The sequence below is a fragment of the Schistocerca cancellata genome, chromosome 9, assembly GCF_023864275.1.
Source record: "Schistocerca cancellata isolate TAMUIC-IGC-003103 chromosome 9, iqSchCanc2.1, whole genome shotgun sequence".
In the NCBI taxonomy this organism is placed as follows: domain Eukaryota; kingdom Metazoa; phylum Arthropoda; class Insecta; order Orthoptera; family Acrididae; genus Schistocerca; species Schistocerca cancellata.
The window spans coordinates 249,737,070-249,761,141 of record NC_064634.1 but is presented as its reverse complement, the minus strand read 5'-3'; the positions used below and the strand labels follow the sequence as shown (position 1 = coordinate 249,761,141).

General features: G+C 42.4%; 1 protein-coding gene across 1 annotated transcript in view; it reads right to left on the bottom strand.

The window, feature by feature from the left end:
* The window catches only part of LOC126101357 (phospholipase DDHD1-like), a 181,296-nt gene that overhangs the window by 65,513 nt on the left and 91,711 nt on the right, over positions 1-24,072 (bottom strand). The window contains exons 6-8 of the mRNA XM_049912025.1: positions 4,634-4,740; positions 4,405-4,554; positions 4,152-4,217 (exon numbers count right to left, since the gene is read on the bottom strand). Of these exons, the coding sequence (XP_049767982.1) occupies positions 4,152-4,217; positions 4,405-4,554; positions 4,634-4,740 (323 nt within the window). The remainder of the gene's footprint in view (positions 1-4,151; positions 4,218-4,404; positions 4,555-4,633; positions 4,741-24,072) is intronic.

Genomic DNA, 24,072 nt, shown 5'->3' with positions numbered 1-24,072 from the left:
ACCAGCAGACACATAACTTAACACTGTTCAACACACAACACGAAATGAGCTAAACTTCATTACCTGTCATTAAAATTAACCTATCAATGCTTGTTCTTAATTCCCAGTCATTATCATTTCTTGATAAATAAGGCCTAACATGTCAACAATTGGCAGTACACATGGACATGTTGTAACTCTCACAGCATTGACAATCCCATGATCAGAAATGTACTCTGAATGTATCTGCCACGTTATCAGTACTATTGTGCCCAGGTAAGGGTCTTCAGTTCTTAAGAACTTCCTAAGTGGTCATGTTTTGATGCTTCTCAGAGTGCTTTCATAATGACTGTGTTGTGATACACTTCCAGCTGCATATCTGCTGTTAACATACAACAATGTCTTGAACCTGTGTTAGTAATGCCACTTACTTTGCCTCAGTCTGTAAAAATGGAACCCTTATAAAGACTGATTTGCTGTCCGTCTGTATGTCTGTACAACTGTTAAGAACCCTTTCGCTCAGGAACAGGTGGATGTATAAATTTCAAATGTATATCACATATTAAGGTCTATGCTCAATTGACAGTGCAAAAATTCTAAGCCTCTAAGACAATGCACTCAAAAGATACAGCCATTTGTGTCACACATTTTGATCCTCACAAACTCACTCATCAAAACCTACAGGGTATTTTCCATTGGCCTAGAACCATGAAATTTGGCAAAAAGGAAGGTTTCGTAGTACAGACTAAGCAAAACTCTGAAAACTGTAAATCTATAATTATATCACACAGAAAAAATATTTTTTTGTCATTTCTTATCTGACTGACTGTTCGCCAATCTGTTAAGACCCCTTTTTCTCATGAAAGGGTAGATGTATCAAATTAATATCAATGTTACATACTAAGGTCTGTTGCCCCTTGGTATTGTAATAAATGTAAGTTTCTAAGTCAAAGCAACCAAAAGATGCAGCCATTTATATTACATATTTAATACTCTCAGATTCAGTCATCAAAAGTTGTAGGTCGACCTAGCATCAAGGTTTCACAGTACAAGTAAAGGAAAAAACCCAAAAATTGTTAATTTGTAATTATATCACACACAAATATTTCTTTTGTCATTTGTTACCTGACGCCAAACTTGAAATTAAAGCAATCAGTAGTTCTGCATTCCAGCTGACTGGGTCGCAATGGTAAACATCGAACATCAGGCAAGGAATGAGTTTATTGCTCACACGATACATTTTGTAATTTATCCATCACCAGATATTCAGGAGCAATTACTGCAAATAGATATGGCATTTCAAGTTGTACGTGAAACAAACATTTGCAGACTAGTCTTGAGTTTTACCATCACAAACCTGTCAGCCAGGAAGCAGAACTACTGATTATAATGGTGGTGACCTGGCTCCTGCATGATTTTATGTCACATTTACATTACTGAAATTAAAGCATTCTTGAAAATCTTGGAATCCCTGGATCCGAAATCTTGCCAGTATCAACGCTGATTATAGGCAAAAATGGTCAAGATTCTAGGTTCCAGAATGGATGAACTGTCTACATACATAACTATATTCATATGAAACCTTCAGTGCACAAGTCCTATTCACACCTGACCAATTTCTTTTGTTTGGCCTCATGACAGTATGAATTTGCACATCATTTTAGAACATTTGAATTCAATCCATCGAATATTTCCAGAATGAGATTTTCACTCTGCAGCGGAGTGTGCGCTGATATGAAACTTCCTGGCAGATTAAAACTGTGTGCCGGACCGAGACTCGAACTTGGGACCAGGAGAGCTTCTGTAAAGACGGGGCATGAGTCGTGCTTGGGTAGCTCAGTTGGTAGAGCACTTGCCCTCGAAAGGCAATGGTTCCGAGTTCGAGTCTCAGTCCAGCACACAGTTTTAATCTGCCAGGAATTTCATCGAATATTTGCTTAAATATAGAAATGGGAAAGGATGGCTGCCTTTCCTTCCTTGTATTTCCTAGGGCCCACATCATCTCAGATCCCGAAAGTTTGTCAGATCAGATAACCCACCTCAAAGTCATCTTTCGCCAGCAAGGCTATAGCAAAAGACAGATCAGACATACATTGGGTGTGAGGTGAAAATAATGAGGTGGTACCTACGTCTATAGCCTTTTTGTCAGGTAGTATTTCCAACAGGATTTGTTGTCTTCTGCAGAAACACAGTGTGAGGCATGTTTTCTGACCACCACCTATGTTTAGGGCCCTTTTAGGGTCTGTAAGGGGCGATCTTTGTGTATGTAAGGCAGGTGTCTGCTGTACACCATGCAGAGTTTACATTTTACACATTGATCAAACAGTCAAAACATTGGAGGATCTCTGTATAGAGCATAAGTGTCAGGCACGCTTACAACATATGAGCATATCAGCTATTGTAAACACTGGCCTGGTACCAGTCATCCTATGGAGTACAACAACACAGATTCTGGAGTGTACTTCCAGGTATTGAGATAGTGTTATTATGGAACCAGTTTAGACTAAATTAGCACTTCAGTTCAGAAATACAGACATACATTTTTGCTTAAACTTTGCTTGGAATCCTATGCTCTTCCTGGCCAAACAACAGAGGGACAGAGTTACTGTTGCTGCCGCCTCATCCACTAGTAATTAATATTCACTACTGATAACTTCTGACATTGGCCAGCTTTCATTCTGTGGTGGTGCTAATTGTTGACTCTGTGTGTGAACTGGCAGGGGGGAAGCAAGGGGGGAGGGGGCTGTGATGTATGCCACACTATGGCTCTTGGTAAATGTAACCCTGCCTGCTGGAAGTTTAGAGTTCCTGTCACAGCGTTCTCTCACTGTATTTGCACTTGAAAATGATGGGTGTTCACTTGTTGAAACACTGGTGGTTGTTGAAGGTGTCACGCAGCTACATTCCTGTAAGCTGCGTGGATAGACCCTTTTTTTTATTATTATTAATTTCATTGTCTATTTGTAAGACAGTGGTCTCTAAGGTGCACAACTTTGCTTCCGCCATTTTTTCCACAACATTAGAGGCTTTAATGAAGAAAACTGGTTACACATGTATCGTTCAAAGTATTTTCCACCGCTGGCCACAACTTTCTCCCATCTTTTGGGCAGTGTATGAATCCCGTGTCAAAAAAATTGTTCATCTTTTGAAGCGATCCGTGAATCGATCCAATTTGTGACTTCTTCATGAGATTGGAAGTGTTGGTCAGCCAGGCCATGCGCCATTGAACTAAACAGGTGATAATCAGAGGGAGGAATGTCTGGAGGAAATGGCAGTTGGGGTAGGACTTCCCATTTCAATGTTTCCAAGTACGTTTTGACCTCTTTTGCAACATGGGGTCGAGCATTGTTGTGCCTGCTAAAATAACTTTATCATGCCTCTCACTGTACTGCGGGCGTTTGTCTTTTAATGCTCTGCTCAAAGGCATTAATTGCATTAGTTAATGAGCACCTGTGATTGTTTCACTTGGTTTTAACACCTCATAGTACATGACATTGAGCTCGTTCCACCAAATGTAGAGCATGATCTTGGAGCCATGAATATCCGGTTTGGCCGTTGACGTGGAAGCATGGCTGGGATATCCACATGGCTTTTTGTGTTTAGGGTTATCATAATGAACCCATTTTTTATCCCTGGTCACAATGTGATGCAGAAATCCCTTCTGTTTTTGCCTCTGAAGCAACTGTTCACAAACACACAAACACTGTTCAACGTCTCTTGGTTTCAGCTCACACAGGACCTAAGTTCCTTCTTTCTGAATCATGCCGATAGCCTTGAGATTTTTTGAAATGGCTTGCTGTGTCACTCCCACTAATTGTGCCAATTCTTCTTGAGTTTGACATGAGTCTTCACTCAGCAATGTATCCAATTCTGCATCTTCAAAAACACTCTCTCTTCCACCACTACACTGGTCTACGACATTAAAATCCCTGTTCTTGAAGCATTGAAACCACTCATTACATGCTCTTTCACTAATAGCATCCTTACCATAATTTACTAATGTTTGAATGAGGTTATGTTGACCGAGATAGATCAAAGCTAACTGCCTGATGTCCGCGATCTGTTTCTTTCGACCGCTACTTACCGCTGTCACGACCTATCAGCAAACGGTGGAAGCAAAGTTGTACACCTTGTAATTAGACAGTAAGGAAAATACATTAAAATCTGTTTACCTGAAACAAGAGAGCAGATTTACCACAACCATTCTCGGGCAGTTCCGTGGGACCATTTGCTGATATCTGAGAAGCAACACAACAAAATCGAACTATTAAAACTTGTCAAATAGCTCTACAGAATCTTTCCACACGAAACCACAAACAGTGTTTGTGGAGGAGTGCAGTAAATCTGCAAACAATTTGTGTTAACAAATTTTTATTAAAATATCCTTAAAATATGTTCAGTGCAAAAATCTATAAAGCTAATTACCTTCCACCCTGTTACTATATCATATACTATGACACAGCCAAGAGAGTGTGCCATTACAGAAACCTTGCCACCATTCTTTTCAAAGTATGGATTTCTTTGTGAAAACATGGAGTAAAGGCGGTTAAGCTCCTGTGTTAGACCCTGCTGAACCTGTGAAAACAAAATTATATGACACTATTACGTATTTCTGTATCAATTAAATTATTTAAAATAATTGTTTGATACCCACCTCATTTCCATAAAGTGGGCTAGTGTAATACATGATGTCCATCGCACTTGAGTTCAGCATCTGTCGTAAACCTACCAGTTTGTGTGGTGTGATTGAATCCACAATGTCTGGAAATTGACAAATTTTCAGTGAAACGATAGGCATCTAAAAATATTTGAAACACATTACTGAGAGAGGAATACTTCTAGCTCTACTGTGATGAAAACAGATGATGATAATTTCATCCAAATATCTGCTACAGGAGTCAGACTCTCATCATCAATATGTTGTATCTATGAAAGCTAAGAAGTTATGCTTGATACCATGGTAAAGGGTTTTTAAAGTTACCTGAAAACATAATGTCGAGATGGAATGAAATTTTTTTGCATTTTTTATTGTAAAATATTGGAGTATACTAAAACCACTATGGTGACTTCATAAATGACCAACTAGCAAAGTTGAAGAGTTGAGAGAAATACAAAACGTTGCTGCATGCACCAATAGGAGGTGCTTTTGTTTATTGTGTTCAGCACACTGAGACACTGTAGATTTTATTAAACTAACATCCCCCATTAAAACAATTATCACATAGTTTTCCACTTAGAACTACAACCATTTTGCTCTCCCATTACCGTTTCTCTTTTTGTCCCATTGAACATCATGTATATCTCATCTGACATTTCACAGCCTGGTCATTCTTATCCTGTTTGTCTTTCTTAATTCCTCTTGGAAATTTTGATCAGTTTTGTCGAAAATCAGTGATTCTTCCCTCACAATTTCTTTGAATACCAAGCTTTTCACCTTTGTGTCCACAAGATATCGCTCTCCATCCATGTAAAAGTATTTAACTTATGCTCTTTCTATGTGACAGTGTAATGTTGCATTATATCCATGACTACTGAAATGTTCCTATTTAAATCAATTTGATGTATTGGGTTTTTGCTCTCTAATTTGATGTTGCAAAATTTGAATCATATATGTCATATTCCATTTGACAGATTTTATACTGAGAATCACCCTGACTGAGCTAGAAAATTAAAATCATGACAGGCCTTCACAGCTATAACTATCAGCAGCGTTCTTGCAAGGTCCACACCCCATCGAAATTCATCCTCATAGTTTGCTTAATTAATGCTCACAGGAGACAGTATAGAGCAAATAAATGGCTAGCCATAGACTGGAGATTGTTTCTATAATTACTGTCACTTTGATGAATGTTTTACTCTGCAGTGGACTGTGTGCTGTTATGAAACCCCTCGACACATTAAAAATGGATGCCAGACCAGAAGTTAGATACAGATCCTTGTCTTGTGCACTTACATCTACGTCTATCCCCACAAGTTACTCCATGGAATGTGTTAGATGGTATCACTACCATTTTCCAACTTCTCTGTTTATTTCGTGAATAGTACGTGGGAAGAATGACTGTCAATAAATTTCTTTATCAGTTCTAATTTCTCTATTTTTTTCGTTGGGGTCTTTTTGCAAGATATATGTGAGAGAAAGTAATATGTTGCCCAACTCTTTTTTTTTTTTTAATGCAAACTCTTGGAATTTCAACAATAATTTACTCTGTTATACATCTCTCTTTTGCAGTGCCTGCCACTGCAGTTTGTGGAGCATCTCCATGACACTCTCACACGTTGATGGCGCTTTCTACTCTTTGTTGGATCTTCTCTAGTTCTTCCATTAATCCTGCATGGTAAGGGTCCCAGACTGATGAACACTGCTCAATAATTGGTCAAACAAGTCTTCTGTAAGCCACCTCTTTTGTGGATAATTACTTTCCCTTAAGATTCTCCCAATAATCTCAGCCTGAGACCTCCTTCTCCTCCAGTTTATTTTATGCAGACATTCCACTTTAGGTCACTCTGGATGGTTAGCCCTGTGTATTTTATGGATGTTACTGTTTCCAGCGATTTTTCATCAATAGCATAATCAAACAGTAATGGATCCCTTCACCTACTTATTCATGAATGTTAAATTTATTTACATTTAGGGTCACCTGCCAGTCTCTGAATTGATCACTTATCCTCCTTAGTTTATTCTGCTTTTTTCTATGGTCTTCTGGCATTGCAACCTTCCTATAAACAACAACATTATATAGAGTACATTCAGGACAGAACTCCAAGACATGTGTACAAGAAACATTTTTCTGTGTGCTGTATTTGACTGCATTTATAATATGATTTTAATGGGAAATATTTCAGTGCAGTTCTCACCTTCTAAATAATTCATCAAGAACAATACTTCCCAACTCAATCTTTTAATCTGTGACAATGATCTTATGAATGGAGTTATGTGGTTATGGCTTGCAACCCACTGTCTCCCCATCAGTTTTGTCAGCACACATTTTTAACCTATCGCAGAATCTCATACACTGAATACTTTGTCACAGAATAAAAGATTCAATCTGGATGCACTGGTGATGTTTTATTGTACACTTGTATGATAGGTGGTGCTTTTGAAAATGATGCCGACACCGACCAACCATGAAGTGTAAATTAATTTTCACTACAGTACAGCCCTGTAGGAAAAAGATATTTCATTCAACAGGCTCCCATAGAATAATGCAAGAAATTGCGCGGCCCATATATGTTTCAAAGAAAATTACAATCATACCCTATTAGACACATTTAGAAATTATTTGATTATGTAAATTCAAGAATGAAAGAACCATTTTATCTGCGTGACAAATAACATTACTCATTATAAACAGGCTGTAACATTATTGTATGCAAAGTTTGTTCAGCATCTGGTTGGTTGGTTGGTTTAGAGGTGGGAGAAGGGACCAAACTATGAGGTCATCGGTCTCTTGGTCCTAATAAAACAATGCCACCAGTGTGAGAATAAAACAGACAAAACATATGACACAAAACAGAAAGAAAGGAAAAGCCACAAGAATGAAGGGAAGGCAACGGACACTAAAAGGAACAAAAGACGACAAGAAAACAACAGAGAGATGCTAGAAACAGAAGAGCGTAAAACGTGAAAGCAGATTACAGTGGCGCCAACCACAAGAATAAAAAGGGAAAGCAGGCAACTCTGCAACACATTAAAACCTCCATCCTAAAAGCACTTGGGTGGAGGACACAGACGGACGAAGGACATGCGCTAAAACCTACACAGAAGTATAAAACCCACTCTCACAGATAAAACGTAAAACTAAAGCTGCTGTGGAGGCATTGTCACCCAACACCGAAGGCAGGGCACTGGGAAAGTTAAAAGTCTGCCGCAGAGCGGCTAAAAGTGGGCAGTACAGCAAAAGGTGGATGACTGTCATTTGGAAGCCACAGCGACACTGAGGTGGGTCCTCACGATGGAGTAGGTAACCATGCGTTAGCCATGTATGGCCAATGTGGAGCCGGCAGAGGACCACTGATTCCCTGCGAGAGGTCTGCATGGAAGACTTCCACACATTCATAGTCTCCTTAATGTGCATGCTGTTATGCCATTTTGTCTCCCGAAGCCAGAAAACTCTGCAGTGTAAGACAGAACGCAAGCCAGCTTCGGAGGTGCCTATCTCCAGGAGCGGTTTCCGTGTCGCCTGTTTGGCCAGCCTGTCGGCAAGTTCGCTGCCAGGGATTCTGACGTGTCCTGGGGTCCACACAAACATCACAGAATGGCGAGACTGTTCCAGGGCATAAATGGACTCCTGAATGGATGCTACCATAGGGTTGTAGCCTGCTCAATGAGTCAGTACACAGGAGAAATGACTTGCCAGGGCATGAGCAGATGTACTCAAGAGCACAAGATATGGCCGCCAGCTCTGCAGTGAAAACACTGCAACCAACCGGCAAGGAGTGCTGCTCAATATGTCCTCCATGAACAAATGCGAAGCCTACGTAACCATCAGCCACTGAGCAGAGGACCATGCACAAGGTCCAGACGAAGCTGCGGCTGAGGCGTACACCATGGAGACGTATGTGAATGGACCGGAAGTATAGGTGGTACAGGGAAGGACTCCAGTTCAGAGAGAAGGGACTGCATGCGAACCACAATCGTTAGCCCCGATCTGGGCTGCTGATGTGGGATATGGACTGCTGTGGATGGGAAAAGGAGATGGTAACTCGGATGCTCAGGGGAACTATGAATGTGTGCTGCGTAACTGGCAAGCAGTTTCACACGTCCGATCTGCAGTGGAGGGACACCAGCCTCCATCAGTACACTGGTCACCGGACTCGTCCTAAAAGCTCCTGTCGCTAAACGAACCCCACAGTGGTGCACAGGTTCGAGTAAATGCAATGCTGAAGGCACTGCCGAACCATAAACCACACTCACATAGTCAATTCAGCATTGGACAAGGGCTCTGTAGAGCTGCAGCACCGTAGAGAGATCTGCACCCCAATTGGTGTTGCTCAGGCAACGGAGGGCATTGAGGTGCTGCCAGCCCTTCTGCTTAAGCTGCCGAAGATGAGGGAGCCAAGTCAATCGAGCATCGAAAACCAGTCCTAGGAACTGATATGTCTCCACTACAGTGAATGGATCATCATTAAGGTATAATGCGGGTTTCGGGTGAACGGTACAACACCGACAGAAGTGCATGACACATGACTTTGCAGCTGAAAACTGGAAGCCGTGGGCTAGAGCCCATGACTGAACCTTGTGGATGGCTCCTTGTAGATGTCGCTCAGCAACAACAGTACTGGAGCAGCAGTATGAAATGCAGAAGTCGTCTGCATACAGAGAAGGTGAGACGGACAGCCCGACTGCTGCTGCTAGACCGTTAATGGCCACTAAAAACAGAGAGAGACTCAATAGTTCAGCATCTGTTCTGAGAACATATACAAATCTGTTGCACTACAAAAAATGTCATAGTGGTCATGCATGTATGAAGAAGTCAATGGAAGATGAATAACAGCTGTTTGATATAACTGAGGAAGCAGCAAACTGTTTACTTGAAAGCTGTAGCATTCTTGTTAACTTGGCTTCAGCATGTAAAAAGTTTACAGTTTTTTGACAATTGTTAATTATTAATGCTGGTTCACTTTGCTGGTGTATTTTGTAACTCATTCCAACGTCCCTGGAGATTCTTCTTCATTGTGGAACCTATCAAAACTAATGAATATGCTGAATATCCTGTGGAACAAATGGAGTGAACAGTCATGGCTAAACTGACAATCAATCCAAATGTTCACATTATCACATTCAAAATATAAGGTGTAGTCAAACTAAAACTCAACACCTGCCCCAACAGGACTGAAGAATCAATCCACTCAAAAGTAAACACCACACACATTAAGACATTTATTGCACTGGGAGACAAGACAATCAATTCGTGATTTTTAGAGAGTGGTCAGCTTCTGATGGATTTACAACTGTGTCCATTCTTGCACTCCCTCATCTGACTGAAACCAACAACATGTATGTCTTTCTACAGGTCACCAACAATGTGAATCACACAGAAAGTGATCTGGGCTGTACGAAGGATGGATCAGCATTTCCCAAGCAAATCATTGAAGTGTAGCCATCATCCAATTGGCAGAGTGGGGATTGGCATTACCATGTAATAGGATGATTCCATCCAACAGCATGCCTGGGAATTTTGACTTATGATACAGGTCACAATTTCTGCAAAGTGTCTTCATACCACTGCACATTGATTGTGGTTCAACATTTGAGGAACTCAATGAGCAGAGGGTCCCTGCAGTTGCAGGAGGTCATCATGGCCTTACGGGAACTTGCATGAAAAACTCTGGATTTATTTTGCAGGGGAGATGTGGAATGTTTCTACTGTTGGCTTTAGGATTTGCCCTCAGGCTGTCAGAATGCTATTGGGCATAATCATCTGTTGCACTATAACAACTGACCCCACACTGCCAATTGGATGAAGGCTAGCGATTTGGTTGGGAAAAACTGCAACATTCTCCATAAAGCCTGGATCTTTCACCATGTGATTAACACGGTTTTGACAACCTGAAGAAAAACGTGTGGATGTCTGTTTCAGTCAGAAGAGGAAGTGCAACAGAGGCTGTGGTTGTGGAGCCGCCAGCGGCTGACCGCATTCTGCGAAACAGGAACTGATCATCTCATCTCTCAATGGTCTTAATGCGTGTGGTGATTACTTTTGAATGGAAGCATTATATTATTCTTTGTGGTGGATGTTTGGTTTTCATTTGACTGCCCCTCAAGTAATAAACCATTCTTGTGTATTCAAGGGATTATAAAAATTTTTCGTCAACTTTAAATCACAAATCAAACAATGGAAAATTTAGGATGGGACACTGGCTGGCCTCAGCAGCCAGAGACAGTGGTCACGTGTGTGTGTGTGTGTGTGTGTGTGTGTGTGTGTGTGTGTGTGTGTGTGTGGTCTAATTCAGAAGAAGGCCTTTTGGACAAAAGCTTACTTGTTTAGCAGTCTTTTTCTTGTGCCTGTCTGTGACTCAATATTTCCACAGTACGGTGAGCAGCCGTCTCCCCTTTTTAAATCATAAATTAAATAAGAGAAACAGCATGGCAGGAGTTTCACATATTTTGAGAATAACCTTTGAAGCAAATCTACTGTACACCTTAAAACTGCAAGGAGAGAGAATGGCTGGAAAATGTCTTTAAAAATTTTTTAGTTTTTAAAGTGAATTTTCTTTTTGATACAATACAGTAAACCTTTCGTCATACATAATGTTAATAATGTTCAACTTAGTTCGTCATCAGGTGCTTTTGTTTAGGAAACTGAGATGGCTGGTATACTTTTTTTTTCGAAATGTGTGTGTATATTTCTTATAACGCATATTTGACGGTAAAATATTTTTACAGTTCAGCATACAACAATCATGTCTTGGTAACTGTCTACCTACCTGGTATTTCACAGTTACTCTTAAGATGTATTGCCTGTCCCTACATCATTACTTACAAAAGTTCATCAGAAGATACCCAATAAAAAAAATCTACATGTTACCAAAAATATTTGAAACAGGAAGCATACCAATGCTGCCTTGTTCAAAATAATGAACTGTAAACATATTCTAAATATCTGGTGTGTCAGTTATTTCCCATTGTATGCATTGAGTCTTACACACTTGCCTTTGAGAATCACAGAGTTATTGTCTTATAGGACAAACATAGTTAAAACTAGAAGCTATTCACAAAGACTAACAGATTAATTTCTCTGTGAACTGTGTTACTCTGCAGTCAGAAGTCTCAAAGCATGGTAAATAAAAGCCACAACTGTAATCACTAAAAGAAGCTGTAAACAATTCAAAAAGTCTCATGAAGTGACAGCGGGTGTAAAGGACGTGTAACAAGCTGCTATCACCTCATTAAGAAAGGAAAGGAACTGAGGCTGTGTGTACAAAATTGAGTTAAAGAGTGAAACATTTGCAAACTAAAAAGACAAATATGTCTTATTTGCCTGTCTTAAAAATTATTTGCTTATTCAAATTAAAAAAACTGGAAACTCTTGTTAGAAGCATATTATGTATTACTGATAATTGCAAGCAGGTCTCTAAATCGACCTGTAGAAAATAGTTTGTTATTTATTTATTTACCAGTGAAAGAATGTAAGAAGTACATACGCAGAGGCTATTTTGCGTAAAAAAGAATCAACAATTTTCCTAATGATTCTACGAAGTTCATTTATAACTTGTGAAGCGGTAAACAGAATAATACAGTTTGATGATATTTATGTTGTGACAGTGCCACGAGATTTAAAAGTGCCGCTACGTCAGTACACAAACACGGCGATAGAGGCGCTCCGCAGCTCGGCTGAGCGCGGGAGCGCCACCTGGCTATGAACGGCGCTGGCCGCATGTCACGGCAATGGCAGTTGAGTGACAGCTATGGAGTTGGTAGCATGAAACCCACTATTGTTTCTACGTTTGTATATCTACGCAATTTATCAGTGAATTAAAGGTTATAACACTTCTTGGCGACGAGGTCGGATATTTTTTTTCCAGCGTTGGAGTATTGCGCGTTCGTGTCTGGGCACACATGGAACAGCTTATGCAAGCACTCATTGAACAACAAACACAGCTGACGGCTGATATTCAGGCGTTGTCGACGTCGCTTACTCATCGTCTGTCGTCCTCTTCTCCGCCTCCGTTCCCTCCTTACAACGAGGCCACTGAAGACTGGGAGGATTATGAGAAGCGTTTGCGGCAACACTTCTTGGCTTTTGGCGTTGTCGATGCTCCGATGTGTAAGTCGTTATTTCTATCTTGGATTTCCCCACGGATCTATCAGCTGCTATCTCAGTTAGCACCTCTGCGGGAACCTGCCTCTCTGTCCTTCCAAGAAATGTGTGACTTATTGTCTAACTATTACCGAAAAAACACCCACGTCATTGCCGCCCGTGGCGTTCTACCAGTGTCGTAAACAGCCCCATCAATCTTACCAGGCTTGGGCGGCAGAACTACACGGTCTGAGTAGGAAATGTCAGTTTGTCACGGACACCCATAATGAGTCTTATGCTGATTCAATGGTTAGGGATGCTATTCTACGGCTTGCTCCTGATAAAGAAGTTCGGCAACGTGCCCTACAACTGCCAAACCCGTCGTTGTCGGAAGTTCTAAGCATCGCTCAATCCTTTGAAGTGTCTCATGATGATGGCGCGCAAATAGACGCGTGGTGTGATGTGGGCGCTGTACAGTCAACTTTCGCCACGGACAATTTGCCTGTTTCCCAGGAGAACGATGATGTGGCGGCGGTTCACTCGCGTAAACAACGTCGCGTTGGGCCGCAACGCTCGCAGCGAAAACAGCAACCACAGAAACAGGTTCGTTCCGCCCTTCCTTCTTGTCCACGTTGTTTCGTACAGCATGACAGGGCCGCGTGTCCAAAACGTTGGGCCACGTGTAATTCATGTAGGAAAAAAGGCCACATTGCTTCTGTGTGTCAGTCCTCTCAAGTTCCTGTCGACGAGGACGAGGCATCGGACATGGATGTTAACTGTGTGCTTTCTCAAACAAATAAGTTGTTTGTTACTGTTCGTGTTCTGAATAAAGACATTCGCATGCAAGTGGACACTGGCTCTGCAGTAACTCTCATTAATTCTCGCACGTATTTGGAGTTGGGCTCCCCTCACTTGTCTCCAGTTACGCGAAATCTTAGAACTTATAATAAACAGAAAATTCCTATCGTTGGCCAGTTTGATGCTTCCACTTCTTACAAGTCTGTTGTTCGGCCCCTCACATTTTACGTGGTGGATCATGCGGGCACTGAAAATCTGTTCGGTTATGATGCTTTCCAGTTGTTTGGGTTCTCCATTGATGATGAAGTGCACCTCATATCTGAGGATATTCCGTATCAACGGCTGGATGGATTGTGTTCTGAATTCTCGTCCGTGTTCTCTGCTGGTCTGGGTCGTGCCAAGGATTTTGAAGCCCACATTACTCTTAAACCTACAGCTCGCCCTAAGTTTTTCCGGGCACGCCCTATTCCGATGGCGTTGCGGGCACCTGTCAAGGCTGAGATAGACAGGTTAACAGCTTCAGGGATTCTCCTTCCTGTTACCTCCAGCGAATGGGCATCGCCAATTGTGGTAGTTCCTAAACCCAACGGGAGTCTGCGATTGTGTGGCGATTTTAAAGCCACTGTCAACGCTCAGAGTCTCATTGACACTTATCCTCTTCCCCGTCCTGAGGAGTTATTTACCAAGCTCGCTGGGGGCCAGTTCTTTTCCAAACTTGACTTATCGGAGGCGTACCATCAGTTGCCGTTGGATGCGTCTTCCAAGGAATTTCTCGTCATCAACACTCCTTGTGGGTTGTATCAGTACCAGCGGTTACCACTTGGTGTCGCTAGCGCACCGGCCATTTTTCAGCGGTTTTTGGAACAGCTCACGGCTTCTGTTCCTGGCTGCATCAAATACCTGGATGACATTGCTGTCACGGGGGCCTCCACTGAGGAGCACCTTCGCAATTTGCGTTCATTATTCCGGGTTCTGCATTCGGCTGGGTTGAAGTGCAATCTGGACAAGTCACAGTTCTTCCAACCCTCCATTGTGTATCTTGGTTTCCACTTGTCCCGTGAAGGTATACGTCCTCTATGTCAGCACGTTGCGGCCATCACCGCTCTCCCCTGGCCGTCTACGGTCAAAGAACTTCAGGCGTTTCTAGGCAAGATTGCTTATTATCACAAATTCATTCCATCCGCGGCGGCGGTGGCTCATCCTCTGCATCAGCTGTTACGCAAAAACGTACCTTTCTGTTGGTCCGACGAGTGTGAGCAGGCTTTTGTTCGCCTGAAGGCTCACTTGCAGTTGGCGCCTTGTCTTGCCACCTTCCGTCCGGGTCAGCACTTGGTTCTGGCGACTGACGCGTCACAGTATGGCCTAGGGGCTGTTCTCGCCCATCGGTATGAGGATGGGTCGGAACGACCCTTCGCCTATGCTTCAAAGACCCTCAACGATGCCCAACGGCGTTACTCTCAAATCGAAAAGGAGGCGCTCGCTATCATTTATGCTCTAAAAAAGTTCAGCGTTTTTTTGTATGGTTCTAAGTTTCACCTCATCACCGACCACAAGCCGCTGGTCTCTCTGTTCAGCCCTTCGGCGTCGCTTCCGGATAAGGCGACTCACCGCTTGCAACGTTGGGCCTTATACTTGTCTCGTTTTCATTATGAGATTCACTATCGCCCCACGGCCCAGCACGCCAACGCTGACGCATTGTCGCGTTTGCCAATGGGCCCCGACCCGGTTTTCGATCGAGATGAACTACTCTGTTTCCACATTGATGAGGCAGAACGTCGTGCGGTCGAGGGTTTTCCACTTACAGGTTCGCAGGTCGCGTCGGCTAGTGCGCGGGACCCGCTCCTGCGTCAGGTGATCGGTTTTGTTCAACGGGGTTGGCCGGACAGGACCAAGGGCCGGGAATCGGATCCCCTTCGCAACTACCATGCCTTGCGCCTTCGTTTGTCTGTTCGTGAGGGTGTTGTTCTTCTGGCCACGGATGGCGCATCTCCATGGGTCGTGGTGCCAGCTTCTCTTTGCAAAGATGTTCTCAAACTATTGCATGAAGGCCATTGGGGGATTTCTCGGACTAAGTCCCTGGCCCGCAGGCATGTTTATTGGCCCGGTATCGATTCGGACATCTCCCACATGGTTGCTGCGTGTGGTCAGTGTGCTCAACAACTGGCTGCACCTCGTACAATGCCCTCTCCGTGGCCTGATCCGGCGCAGCCATGGGAACGGGTGCACGCTGACTTTGCCGGCCCCTTCCTCGGCACTTATTGGCTACTGTTGATTGACGCCTTCTCGAAGTTTCCGTTTGTGGTTCGATGTCCATCGCCCACCACTGCGGCGACGACGCTGGCTTTGTCCAAAATTTTTGCGCTAGAAGGTCTCCCCTCCACGATTGTCACGGACAACGGCCCTCAGTTCTCTTCGCAGGCCTTCCGTGATTTTTGTACTGGACAAGGGATTCATCATGTTACAGCACCGCCCTTCCATCCCCAATCGAATGGGGAGGTCGAGCGCCTTGTCTGCACTTTCAAAAGCCAGATGAAAAAATTCCTTACTGATTTTTCTACCGATGACGCTCTGTTGCAATTTCTGAGTTCTTATCGCTTCACGCCTCTGGGTGATCGCAGCCCTGCTGAACTCTTGCATGGCCGCCAACCGCGCACTCTACTGCATCTGCTTCACCCTGTCAGGCCTAGTACTGTGTCCCCTCGTGCGGGGAATTACTCGGTGGGCGCCGACGTGTGGGCACGAGGGTATGGATCTCGCCCTAAATGGATTCCAGGGGTGGTCAAGGCTCTTCGCGGCCGCCGGCTTTGTGAAATACGTACGGACGACGGCATGGTTGTTCGTCATTACGACCAGATGCGCCCATGAGTGGTGGCCACGCCGGTGCCACCGCCCCTTCTTTCGCCTCCACCAGCCCGAGAAGCCAGTCCTGTCGCGGCTGCCGATCTCCCATGCGTGTCGCTGCAGCCCACGTCGCTGCCGCTTCAGAGTACGCCGGAACCAGCCCCAGTCGCGATGCCGCCTCCTCTGGGACCCATCTCGCTGGAGCACACCCCCAGGTCCACGACACCTATGGATGCTGCTCCGGAGTTTTCACCCATCATCTCGTCCAGGAGGCACGTTCCACGCACAGGCTTCGGTCCTGGACATTTTTGACCATATTCTCGTGTTTCTCCGTGGGATCTTCTCGGGGTCTCCCAAGAGGCCATGGATGTCTCCGCACTGTCCGTGTCTCCAAGGAAGTGAGTGTTTTTTTTTCAAGGGGGGAAAAGTGTTGTGACAGTGCCACGAGATTTAAAAGTGCCGCTACGTCAGTACACAAACACGGCGATAGAGGCGCTCCGCAGCTCGGCTAAGCGCGGGAGCGCCACCTGGCTATGAACAGCGCCGGCTGCATGTCACGGCACGGCAGTTGAGTGACAGCTACGGAGTTGGTAGCATGAAACCCACTATTGTTTCTACGTTTGTATATCCACGCAATTTATTAGTGAATTAAAGGTTATAACAATTTAATTGTTAATACGCTCTCTCTCTCTCTCTCTCTCTCTCTCTCTCTCTCTCTCTCTCTAGGACTGGGTCCACTGTCCTTTTGTTTATGCATATTTCATCTGGTGACAACATTTGATTTCAGTATTCTTGGAAACAGAAAATGTCGAAATTGACATCACAATAAATATTTTTAATAGCCATACTGGAACGACTACATTCATTAGCTACAGCACTGTTTATGTACATTGTGACTCATCCACATCAATGAATATTCTTCTTCCTGATGTAATCTACAGAAAATAGTGATGAACATACACAGACAACTAACACATACATTCACAAGACTACTGTTATAAAGAGCTCCACTGTATCAGGTAACTGTAATACCGAGTTGCCACTGGTTGACCACCTACGGCCTCAGTAGCCAGAGACTGGGAGGGGGCGGGGGTAAGGGGGGGGGGAGATAGAGAGAGAGAGAGAGAGAGAGAGAGAGAGAGAGAGAGAGTGTGTGTGTGTGTGTGTGTGTGTGTGTGTGTATTTTGCCCTCCCAATGAAGGCCTTGTTGGCCGAAAGCTCACCTCTGACAGACCTTTTGTTGTGCCTATATGAGACTCAGGATCTCTGCTATATGGTGAGCAGCAACTGTCCTTTTCATAATATTGTTACAGTTTACACAAGCCTTCACTTGAAGAACATTCACTCAAAGAGAGAATGGTATATATATCCAATATATGGCTCTTGCATCTCATGTTGGATCACAGTTTGTGCATCCCACAAAATTACCTCAAGGCAGCTCATGGACATTGTCAGGCAGTGGCTCCTGTTTTTGGATGGCAGGTGACATACAGCGTGTACAGTGTGAATTAGCTAACACTTGCACCTCAAATATTTTGGATCTGGAAGGCACCCTCAATATGCAGTTTCCACAGAACTGAATTGTAAGCAAGGGCATGTATTTGCAGCTGATACTCAGAATTTGACAAAATTGCAGTTTTTTTACAACAGTTACAAATCTTTAAATGGGGCAATATCTATTGACTGCAAAATCCTATAAGTAGCTTAAATGAGAATGTCAGTGGTGTTTGTTGCAGGAAGCTAGTGCAAGTAGTATACAAGTTATTGTATTGCGAACACTGTAAACGCTGACAGCTGTTTATTCCATCCTATCGCTTAAATGCTAGGTGACAATGCTTTGCTTGTTTACACTTTGTTGTGTGTACACTGACATTCACTGCGACGTCCTCTCATTTATTGGATGATAATGGATGTAGTAGGACATACCTGGAAGATGGTATTTTCCAATATGAAAAAAGCGTACATGCTCATGGTTTACCATGAATGCAGGAAGCATGACATTTGTTCAAGTATCATGTACACTGAAAGATATTCCAATAGACGTCACACTCTTCAACCTTCCAACCTCTTCAAACAATTGCAGATGACTGCTGAAATGGTAGAATGTGTACAGCAATCACTGCACGGCAGACCACAAGCTTTTACTGACACAAGTGATAGTCATTTTGAGTACAGAGGGTATACTGATTCTTTGTGTGTCAGACCCCACAGAGGTACTGCAGTCATCCCATTTAACATGACACCTCTGGAGACTTATTAACATCTTTGTAGGGCTGCACATATACACCCATGTGAAATTCACATTCGTTTGAGCTACAACATGAAACAAACAACTATTGGTGTTTTCCATTGACATATTTGCACTTTTTTAAATAAATAAATACACATTTGTTTGGGCTCAATAGGAGGGGCACTGCCTACCATTCCAATCTGTGAAATCCACATATCAATGGCTCCCTCCATTATTGAAACACTTGGGGTGCAAGTTTTAGGTGATTCACCCTTCTATCACTTCCTTATCTTCTTAGAAGAGCACATATGATATAAACAACAGTCATGTGAATTGAACCTGTGAGACACAGCAGAGTATCCTCCTTGTAATACTTGATCACAGACAGTGATTTTCTGCACACAGTAATTTGGAGACAACTAGGAACACTCTGCAATAAATGCAATGTTACTTACAGGGCCCAGTACTGAGATACAATTATAATTCTTTTCAGAGGCTTCTTTCACCTGGGACTGGGCCCCATGACAGATACAGAAATGACACTGTAGCCCACTGCATTACACAGTTAGCACATCCCCAAAGAAGAGAAATGTCCAGGATGATAACACCCATACACAAAGACAATCCCATGTTGAACAAATGGCATGTATTTAAAATTGTGCCTGATGATGATGATGATGATGATGTATGTTTCTGTGTAACTCAGCAGCATGGTTAATACTCCCTTTATCACTATAATCAGCAAGCCAACAGTAGAGTTTTGTGAGTACTTTACAACAGAGTCGTGTCAAGAGCTGTGACGCAGTCTCTATAAATGATTTACAGAGAACCGTGAAAGTGAAAGTGATGGTAGAGCAATAGGGGGAAGTGCCAGGGTTAGCTCCCCCCGGGACAATAACTGTGGCAGGTGATGCTCCCATCCAGCTTCCTAGACTCCCTTATGTACTAACATCAAGAGAAGATGTAGTAAAAAAAGGAAAGATTATTTCAATATATTCTGGATGATATTGATGAGTAATATACAGACAGATTTAAAGTACAGGGAGAGAAAATTTGATATTTATGTCTGGCCAGAGATGCTGCTGAGTGAGGATTCTCCCAAGGCAAACAAGTAGCAGAAGGTGTCACCTCATCATGCCCCCCCATTAGTTGCCTACTAAAATGAGAGCTTTAAATACTTGGTAAAGGTTCTTTGGTGATGGCTGATTGATACGCAATGTACACTCAAAGTCAAGTGAGTCTGCGTGTGCCTTTATGCTGTGGTGAACTGTAAGGGTCACTCCACAGGTGCACTGGGTAGGGTTCTCTTGCCACAGTAAAAAGATGTGTGAAGATGGTATGATCAGTATGGATGAAACATACCACTATAGCTTCTCTCTGAGAGGGGCAAACCAATGTTCTCTGTTTCTCAGTGGATGCTTTTATCGCCCAGAGGCTGTTGGAACAGATGTTGGTAATTCACATTTCTTTCCATTTTTAAAAGATGTGGCACCTGAGATGAAGCTTCTGAGATTTGTACTGGCACTTGTCAGTTGTGGAGACTTTCTTAGCTAAAGTTATCAACATGAATAGTATCCAGATTGTGTACATGCCTCAGCATCCAGAGGAACACCACAGAGGTCCCTGTAATGAGGAGTTGATATAAAAGTCGACGAATGGTGAAGACTAATGGACTAGTTAGAGTAATTGGCATTTGGTTTTGTGCTACTGAGGAGTCACTGCACAGAGAATATTTATAGTGGATTGAGACTTTAGGTATAAAAAAAAGTTATATGTATTGCTACTATTCTGCCATGTAGATATTGCATTGGGTAGGTAGGAATTGCTGTTGATAAAAATCATCCTTAGAGCCACTGGTATAGATTTCACTGGTTCATGTGATCCTTATTGGCACACAAGAGCTCTATTTCTACATGTCTGGGGGTATATCAGAGGGCGAAGCTTAACCTGTGGGGTAAGTAGGCAAATTAGCATGGGGAGAAAGGGCTCCTGAGTCACGTCTTCCAGTCTACCGATTGCTCTTCTCCCTATAAAGTGATTCATAACAGGACATGTGTTGGAGTTGTGGAAAAGCAACATGTAACAGGGATTTTCTGGTCTACAATAAGCCTCAACTGTGAGATTCATTAAACGTTGTTGGCTGTGTATGTTTAGAAGTGGAATATCTAATTCCACAAGTAGAACATTGACAGGGCTCATGCCTAGATCTCGAGTCATTAGGTGGATTTCAGTGTGAGGCACAGAGTCTAGTAAGCCTAAAACAGTAACTGCTGCTGACTGCTGACTCATATGCGACATATTTATACTACAATCAATTTAAAATTAATGGCTAGTTAAATTTAACAAGAACCTGTCAATCTGCTACCTGTTAAGTGTTTCCAAGGATGTGTAGAGAGTTTAATTTCTGCATACTGGTTGTCTTGAGCTGCTTAATAAGCAATAACGATGTCAGTTTGTGGTCAAAAAGGAAACCTAAAAAGCAAAAGACATCTACAGTTTCCAGCTGTTAGTTATCGAAACATAATTCACAGCATGGATAGGTGGATAGAGTTTTGAAGAAACACATGATCCACAATTTTGTTGGTGAAAAACAATACCCATGATTTTGGGTCCATAGCTGTGTCTTCCAAATGGACATTTGAATACAATGTCTTGTTGAGCATAGCATAGTAATGTATAACTATAATACAGACAAAAGTTATAGATACACAAGGCCAATATTGGGTCCCCTGTAGGCGTCAATTCCATTTTCCCTTAATTTCACACCTTCAGTTTTGCTGGAAGCAAGGGGATATCAGTTCATATACACTTAATGCGGAGATTAATGAACTATTTATTTTCTTTATTATGGTATCTACTTCACACACAGTCATATTTAATGTCATTTATTAATCACTATTAACTCCTAAGACCTCAAGGCTTCATCATTAGTTACACGATGGCCACTGACGTACTGTGCACCACCAAAATGTATTCCACAATCACGGATTGTTATCACTTATGAGTCCACCTCCACTGGCAGTTAAGATGGAACCTTACTTCATACTTGACGACAACCTGTGATTATGAAATAACATACTGCTTGGTTACACAGTATGTTGACGGCCTTCACACATGCTTAATGATGCCATGAGTACTTCAGAACTGATAGTGTTTATAAACAACATTTGATGCAGTAGTGTGAAGTGAATACTGTAATAAGGAGAATAAATAATCCAATATTTTCTACAACAATCCCACTTATGGTAATTGCAAAGAGGGTAACACTTAGGACTCAATCCTGTGAAACCTTGTTTTCCTGTAAACGTTGATTATGATGACCATACCAATTCTTTTTTAGTTAAGAGTGCTAGTTACCTCAGAAAAGCCAACCAGTGTAATGTAGCTAAGATGTGGTGTTGTCAATCTGTATTTATGTCTTTTGTAAATCATGTTGTATCATATGCCTTTTGTAAATCACAAAAAACCCTAGCAGGCATTGACAAAAAGCTAAAGCTTCCCTGACAGTGTTTTCTAATTGCAAAAAGGAGTTTGTTGTGGACTGAAACTTTTCAGATCTGCACTGAATGGTGAAAGTAATTTTTTTTTTGTTTCAAGACACCAAACAAAGAATACCATCTGTTGCAGGGGTTTGCATATGATTGCCATTAAACTGATCAGTCTAATAGCTCTCTATACAGTTTTAGATTTTCTTCTTCTTTTTCTTCTTTCCTTTTTCTTATCAGGTCTCAATATTGGTACCATGATATTTTTTGTCCATTGGGTAGTGAAAACACCTTCTTGCCAAATCTTGTCATATATTATAAAGATACTTTGTCTGCTATAGTTACTATGGTTGTGAAGCATTTTAATGTATGGGCTTGAGGAGGTATCTCCTAGTGAGCTGCTGCACTATTGAATTCCCAGTCTGTTAAAAGGAAATTACAGGTTTCTATCTGTTAAGTGTTAAAAGGTATAAGACTCTGTTCCGTTAAACTTTGATGTCAATAAATCCAGATGAAAATTGTTTGAATTTTATATTTCAATGTTGTAACTCAACAGTAGGTCAGCTACGCCAAAAGAAATCTATGAAGTATTCCTCGGTCAGAAAACAGGTATACCAGATGGGAAACAATGCCCACTGAGATGTTGACACCTGAATATGTGTTGCAGGTGCTTTCACTGACATGACATTTTGTTCCAGCACACCCCTCTTTCATTGTTTGATTAAATAACGTGGTATTGCTAGAAGTTGTTTGTATAAAATTAGATTATCATCATCTTGTTTGTCATTGAAATGTTCTTCGTCTATTTCCAATGACTTTTTTTCTTGAGAACATCATGGGACAGACCTACATCTAGATGGTTCATAAGACTAGGGTACCACATTATGTGCTACGTGGATAACAACATTTGACTTTTCTTGCACTATTTTGTCAGTGTTCTTTTCTTTAGGATATCATGACATAGGCTTAGGAGGAGTATGCATCTCAGCTCAATTTTCAAAGGGACCAATGCACTAGAATATCAGGTGGTCTCAAATGTGCTGTTGCTAAAAAGATAGGATAATGGCCCCTGCAGCAACGATAACTGTGGATTTGTCATTGTAGCATATACACAAGACTAGGACTGCAAAGCATGAAGTCCATTAGAGAAATATGTCATGGGTGGCACAAAGACCTTTATTTGTTTATTTATTTTGACAATTCTGCTGCCAGACCAAACGATGATTGCTGAAAGCATTTCATTTGCTTTCCTTCCTTCAAATATGAAAACAAACTTCAGTCCATAGATCAACAAATCATAAAAACAGCAGTACAGTTTTATCCCAGGAGCTGTTCAGTGATACCAACAACAAATCAATATCTCAGAGTCTACAGCAGGCTGTTCCAGCTCGTCGGCTCCGCTGTGAGCCACGGAGCGCTCCCTGCTCCAGGGAGCCGTGTTGCTCGCTGTGACCATTCAAGTGGGCCGGCACGCCATCACGTGGCATGGCTGGCTGAGGCAGGCAGCAAGGCAAGGGTTTTGATGTGCCAGCTGCGTCTTACAAGATCGACAACCTCATACTCTTAGCTGCTAAGGCGTGGTGACATGCTACACCAGGAAATACGATGTTCAGGGAATAAATAAGAAACAACTGTTTTACAAGAAATTGCATACTAAATTTATTGGGCCTCTGTAGCTTGACATTTTCTTTTCATTACAAGATCGGAAATATCAGGTGTCAAAGTGATCGCAGCGTTAATGCGGAGGATGGCCTTCATTGTTGCATCCTGAAGAAACAATCGTTCCTTACTTTTTACTCTTTTCATTGCTGTGAAAAGCTGCTCACAACAATACGTAGATCCAATCATGCACATGATCTGAGCGGCATTGTTATGAAGCTTGGGAAATGTTTTTTGCTGTAATGAACGGTACTATTGTGACAAATCCAACATGTTGTAGTACCTCTCTTTCAACAAAGTTGAATTTTGCAAATAAATAATCTCCAATTGAAGTGACAAT